This window comes from Azolla caroliniana, unplaced genomic scaffold, assembly GCF_043228905.1.
Source record: "Azolla caroliniana isolate FFs.n. ecotype wild unplaced genomic scaffold, voAzoCaro1.0.p SCAF_13, whole genome shotgun sequence".
NCBI lineage: Eukaryota > Viridiplantae > Streptophyta > Polypodiopsida > Salviniales > Salviniaceae > Azolla > Azolla caroliniana.
Window position 1 is genome coordinate 18,277,361 of NW_028230448.1, and position 6,659 is coordinate 18,284,019.

Here is a 6,659-nt window from a genome sequence, read left to right on the forward strand (position 1 = left end):
CGTTCGGCCACACCATTTTGTTGCGGCGTATGTCGACACGAAAACTCTCGCTCTGTTCCTTCTTTCCATAGAAACGCCGAAAATTCGTCGGAGAAGTATTCCTTGCCTCCATCCAATCGAAGACATCGTACATGTTAGCCCGTGGCTTTCTCGTTCATTCATGAATATTTGGAAGTGTTCGAACACTTCGCTCTTTTGCTGCATCGGGTAGATCCAAGTGTGCTTAGAGAAGTCGTCGATGAAGGTCACATAGTATCGGCTTCCGCCAAATGTCATTGTCAGAACCGGACCCCATTCATCGGAATGAATTACGTCGAGTACGCTTTTGCTCACATTCCGCTGCTTCGGAAATGGGTGCCGATGTTGCTTGCCGAATTGGCAAGCGGCACACACGCCTTCAATCTCTTTCTCCGTGAATGTCGGGAGCCCGATGACGACTCCTTTCGATTGCATTGCCTTGAGCTTTTGGAGATTTATATGGCCAATCCTCTTGTGCCATAACTCTATGTCGGAATCGGCTTTCACGCCCTTCACGAACGTGGTCGATTTCATCTCGTGTGAGTCGAGAATGAACATTCGTCCCTCTCTTCGTCCGCGAGCGATGAGTCACCCTCTTTTTCGATGAAGCAACCGCCTTGATTAAATCGTACTTGCATTCCTTGCTATTCAATTTGGCTGACGGAGACCAAATTCTTCGTGATAGTTGGTACATGCAAGACATTTTTAATATAAGTTTGCTTACCTTCTTCTCCGAACGGAACATTGCCGATGTGCTGAATCGTGTGCGTAGTGTCGTCTCCGGTTTCGACATAGCCGGGTCGGTCCGGCTCTCGAAGTTCTCGGAACCATTCTTGATGCGACGTCATATGGTTCGAGGCACCGGAATCGACGAACCATACGTCTTCCGAACCAGAGGCAGTAGTTGAAGTAGAGGTCGGCATAGAATTCGCTCTATGTTTCATCATGAACATTCCGACGCAATCATCATAATCGGAGTTGATGGCGTAGTTGGTGAGTTGTTGGCTAGTGGAAGCCAACTTGCGTATCTTCTTACGACATTCTTCTTCGTGGTGACCGATTTTTCCATAATATCCGCATTCGATCAAGCTTTGTCAGTTCGGACCGGAATGGAAGCTCCCCCTTCTTCCGAAGGTTCCTGGATGGCTTCCGTCTTGATGCCGAAATTGCGAGTTGTTTTCGTAAATCGGGCCTTGTCCGCCTCGTCCGCCACGTCCTTGGCCGAATCGGCCTCTTCTTGCATGGTCGCGTCCTCTTCCTCCGTCTGAATGCGTGTAAAGGATTTGGCCTTCCGAGGCGTTGTTCCTTGTTCAAGCATGATTCTCTTCAACCAACAACATGGATTGAAGATCGAAGGAGGGCAAATGCTCCCATGCTAGTACGACGGTTCGCATCGCGCCGAATCGTGGTGCAAGGCCGCCGAGGCATATTTGCAACATCTCATCATTGTCCACATTGATGTTTATCGAGTCGAGCGAGTCGCAAAGTTCCTCAATCTTCAAGGTGTAGTTTGTAATGGACATATCCTGTTCTTGAATGTTATTCAACTCATGGCGGAGTTGAAGCTTTCTCGCAATCGTATTGGCGGCGAAAATCTTTCGTAGATTCTCCCACGCTTCCTTCGGCGTGTCGGCTTCTCGAATGTAGCCGAGCATGTGGTCGTGAACACATGTCGCCAAGCAATATATCACTCGGCTTGCTGCTTGGGTCGGCGTCTTCCGGCTTGGGTCGGTTTTCTTTTGCTCCCTTGATGTAACCCCAATAGCCTTGGCCGACAAGGTATTGGTGCATCTTGTACTCCCAAGATGTGAAGTTTTGTCGGTCCAACTTCTCGCTAGGGAGAGTGCTCCCCATTTGAGTATTCATTGTCGATTAAACTTCCTTTCTTCTTTTCCTTCTCTCTCGAACACGAGCTATGTAGTGGTACTATGATAGCGATGAGCCGGTTCTTCTTGAACGTCCGCGTAGAGTTCAACACATGATCACGATGAGGCGAGTGGGCTAGATCGAGCTACCAAATCGCTTTGATACCATGTAAAGAATCGGATATGATTCTTGTGTAGCGGAAGAGATGTGTGTTATGTGTATGTGTGAGAGGAATTAGAGAAGAGAATAGAAACACAAGATAGATAAACTAGAGAAATGAAATACTCAAGAAGAAGATGTATATTCACAAGTAGAATGAGAAATGAAAATGTAGCATTACAAGGAGTCACAACTGACTTAGTATGAAGTATGAGGAGGGTGCTTTATATAGAGGCACCCTCTCTCTTCATTAACTTTACAACAACCACTCTCTCTCTTGGGGAATGTGAAGACTCATAGTCATGGGGAATATGTAACTCATTAGTTATGTGTAATAGAAAATGATTCTATGACACATAGTTAATGTGTAGAGAGTAGTGGTGTGACATTTGACCTTTGAGTAATCATAGATTCTCAAAAGGTGTGTTCACAAGTTGTGCTATGTTGAGCTTGATTCTCAACGCCAATAATGAAAATCCACAAGCCATCATATGCATAGATAAGTCCAATATTCCAGCTCCCCCAAGCGCTTAGGGGTTGCTAGATGATTTCACACAACCCATGTGATTCTCATCTTAACCCTATTCGTCCACAACAAATATTGTAGAGGTTGCAAAATAGAATGCAAACCATTCTTTCTTCATGAAAACATTGTTAAGTAATATAATACCATCGGTTCCATAATACATTGTACCACCTTCAAGAGTAGGTGAATTGGCCAAGATTGTGACTTCCAGTACATGAACCTCCCTCTCTCTCTCTCCCTCTCTACTAAACGAGAAAACCATACACATTGATACATCTTAGAGTCCATCCCATTATGCCATTTGAACTATTTCGTCCATGCGACATAGCTTTCATGCATTGCGATGTACGATGGGGCATCCAAGCACAAGTAATGAGAGTGGTCAACTATGCATAGTTTGCACTTAAAAAGTTCGAGAGTCTAAGTATCAATCACACTTTGATACAATGCCTTGCTTTTGATCATATTTGACTATGCTTTCCACACATCTTCTACAAAATCCAGTCCTTGCACAAATTTCTCTCACAACCACAATGAGCACTCTCAATTGCAACATTTATTGGTAAATTTCTTGAACATCGAGAATTGCAAATCACTTTTACATGTATTACGTGAAATGTAATTTTTTTTGTCTCATATTTTATATTTGACCTCTCGAAGAGTCTCTCTCTCTCTCTCTCTCTCTCTATATATATATATATAACTTACTTACACTTAAAACAATCCTATGGATCCTCGATTGGATGTGGAGGACTCACTTGGCCGATCTGTTGGTCTCGTTTAACCTTGAGGACGGCTTGAGTTCCAAGAATTTCAAAAATGTTGTAAAAGCCTAAAAGTTCTTACATCCATAGAACCTAAAAGAATTTCAACACAGGGGACAACTTGTGTATGTACGTGTATGTGTGTACGTGTATTGTGATGACAAGTCATATTGACATAAGGTATACGCACATTTAGGGACATGCACATACACTCCCTCCCCTGCCACCATCACTACTACTAAGATGGGGGGAATATTCTCCTCTCGTCGAAACAGCAAGGACACAGAAGTGGGTGACAATGCAGAATTTTGACAGCTCCCATTTTCGACATCTCAAAGTCGCTTTGGACATGGGAGGGGGTTTCTGATTTTAAAGCAAGTCCTACATTGATAAAAACAGGGATTGGGTGTTAAATATTAAGTACTAACTAACTAATATACAGCAGCAGCTTCATTAGTTAGTATTTGGTCCAAAAGCAAAAGAATTAAACATGAAGTGGTATTGCTGTCTAAGAGGCAAACCTGAAGAATCAGAACCGGCAGATCAAGATACAAGGGAAGGATCAACAGACCCAAAACCGGTAGATCAATATACAAGAGAACGATCAGCAGACCCAAAAACGGCAGATCAACATACAAAGGAAGGATCAACAGCCCCAAAACCGGCAGATCAATATACAAAGAAAGGATCGACAGACCAATATACACGTAGGGAACAATTGAAGATTATATACAACAAACACTTCCGATCAGCAGATCTGTATAGGACCGTTCGCATCCTGGTAGTGGGACGTTCGGGCTGTGGCAAGACCACCCTCATCCGCTTGATCGTTGGCAAGGAGGGGCCCTGCAATCAAGCTGTGGCCGACATCGACAAAGAATGGCGGTGCCTGCAGGACGAGGGCCTCCCAGAGCTTGTCATCCATGACAGCAATGGCATGGACGTGCGTGGTGAAGAGAATCTCCAAACCGTGAAACAGTTCATGGAGGAGCGGCAGAAGAGAAATGAGGAGTCGGAACGGATCAACCTCATATGGTATGTGTTCAGCGCAGCCGACAACAGATTCGCGGATGATTGCAATCTCATGGGGATCGTCGCGGACAGCGCCATTCCAGTGCTTCTCATCATGACATACAACGATATCCCTCAATTGGTGGAGCAACACGTTACGGATGACAATGTGAATCGGCTTCTAAAAGACATCAGGAATGAGAGGAAGAGGGACAAAATCAAGGCTCAAATGGTGAGGATCGGCAACAGAGTAAAATTGAACAAAAACACAAATGAAATCACTGGTCTCCAAGACAAGCAAGGGCTGAAGGAGATCTCGAAGAAGTCGATGAAGCTTCTGGACGACAAATTGAAGTACACATGGATTGTAGCACAGGTAGTGGATCTAGAGGCGAAGATGGATGCGAGCATCACACTGATCCTGGAGTCTGCCAAGTCTGCACTACACATCCCAAACCTTCTGGAGGATGATCAGGAGCTGGAACCCATACTGTACATCATACATAGCAATGTATGTAGCATTTGGAGGGTGCCTGAATACCTTAGCTCCTGTCTCTTTTATGAACTGCTACTTGTCGAACGCAATCACGGAATCAAGGTGACACAGACAGAGAACACGGCCTTCCTGATTCACATGCTGGGAATCCTCATTACAGCCGGGGTAAATCACGATCTCACAAAAAGGCTAAGCCCTGAAGATGAAAAGAAGGCACACAAGGCAAGCAAGGTAGTGATTACCTACGAGTTACGGCTCCTGTTGGCCATCCTCTTCATCAAGTCCAGGCAAACGAGAGAGAATCGAAATCTCAACAGCTGGGACACCTCGGCGACTTGGGAACATTACCGAGACTTGTGTGCCGAGTTTATGGATCGGTCCGAGGACCACATGCCCGAGTCGGGATTGAACCTGATTAATGTGTTTCGGAAATGGACGACCTCACCCGAGACAATAGCGGACCTCATCAGTGACTTCGCAGTCGAGAACTACGAGCTCTACCTTATGGACAGACCCTCTAGTCTGAAGTCTCTTCTGGGAATGTCTCATGAGACGAATCCGAGACTACATGAAGAAGTTGATGAAGAGGTATGCCCACCTATATATATATATATTTAACTTTCAAATCAATGTCTCCTTGTACATCTAAGTTTGTCTCATAAATATTCATCACTATGATATATATATATATATATACATATGTATATCATGTATGCCAAAGTTGTATGCCTGTTGTTTTCCTTGTTCAAGCACACTTATTGGTCGACTCCAAATGTTTCATTTGTAACAACCAATTATGCAAGTTTATTTGACTAAGAAATACATAGAAACATGATGAAAACAAAATTTGACTCCCTAGATTCGGTGAATTTGTCTACCCAATGACACTTACTTTCTTAACCTTACTTATAATAATTTACATCATGACTACTAAATCTTCTGTCTTGTAAATTAGGGTGCCCGTCACACCAAAGGAAAGAATGTACTCATCGAACAACATATTGAACCGAAGACAAGAATATTGTTTGATCATATGTGTAAGTTATTGTGCTTAATATTGGTTGTATTTCTATAAAGTGCTTACACACATTTGCCTATTTGTTTTATTTCTCAACATCCAAATTTAATCCAGCCCATAACATATAAATAGATTCCTACTCGGTTATTTGTGGAAAGTATAATTTGGATTAATCTACATGTGCTAACCTAATTTGTGCAAATAGCAACCTTATATAAGCTTCTACGTAAAATAAATATATCATTCACATGATACTTGTTTTTTATTTATGTTGTAGTGACTAATAAATGGATTCTACCGAATCAAAAGATGGATGACCACAAACTAAGAGATCTTAAAATATCGTCTCAAGCTATCAAAACCTATCAAGGCATTACGTTCACTTATCTTTACCACAATATTTTGAACCAATGGAAAGCATATTCTCCTCGGCTTTCTCAGAGCATAGATTATATATTGCTCCCCTAATATTAAACATATTTTTGCCAAACATTGTTCAGCTTTATATGTTTGAATTGTTACTTTGCATTGTTGATTTTATGTAATGATTTTACAACCCCATTATTGAAAACCTATATATTATAATAAGAATTTAGAATGAAAGCAAAGGGTGATAAATTCAATTAACAAGATCCCGAGTGCTTGGTACTGATGGAAAGATACCATGCACGGGGATGGTCTGGATGCCCTCAAACCATTCTGCCTCAATGCTTATATTTGGTTAACACATTAGCCACCATTGTTCGTCTTGTTCTTGCTCTTACAAACCCATTCAAAACTATTTCTTGTCTTCTATTGATG

At 42.6% G+C, this 6,659-nt stretch overlaps 1 protein-coding gene across 1 annotated transcript; it reads left to right on the forward strand.

Moving 5' to 3' along the window:
- The first annotated feature begins 3,823 nt into the window (after positions 1-3,823).
- On the forward strand, positions 3,824-6,391 carry LOC147856493 (uncharacterized). The gene is made up of 3 exons (XM_087329128.1): positions 3,824-5,428; positions 5,796-5,877; positions 6,136-6,391. The coding sequence occupies exons 1-3, from the start codon at positions 3,824-3,826 to the stop codon at positions 6,324-6,326; spliced, it is 1,878 nt and encodes a 625-aa protein (XP_087185254.1). The 3' UTR covers positions 6,327-6,391.
- Positions 6,392-6,659: the final 268 nt, after the last annotated feature.

Excerpts from the sequence above, each read along its gene's own strand:
- LOC147856493 (XM_087329128.1), top strand. The coding sequence starts at position 3,824 with ATGAAGTGGTATTGCTGTCTAAGAGGCAAACCTGAAGAATCAGAACCG. Across the intron at positions 5,429-5,795 it reads ATGAAGAAGTTGATGAAGAG|GGTGCCCGTCACACCAAAGG; the intron begins GTATGCCCACCT and ends CTTGTAAATTAG. Across the intron at positions 5,878-6,135 it reads AATATTGTTTGATCATATGT|TGACTAATAAATGGATTCTA; the intron begins GTAAGTTATTGT and ends TTTATGTTGTAG.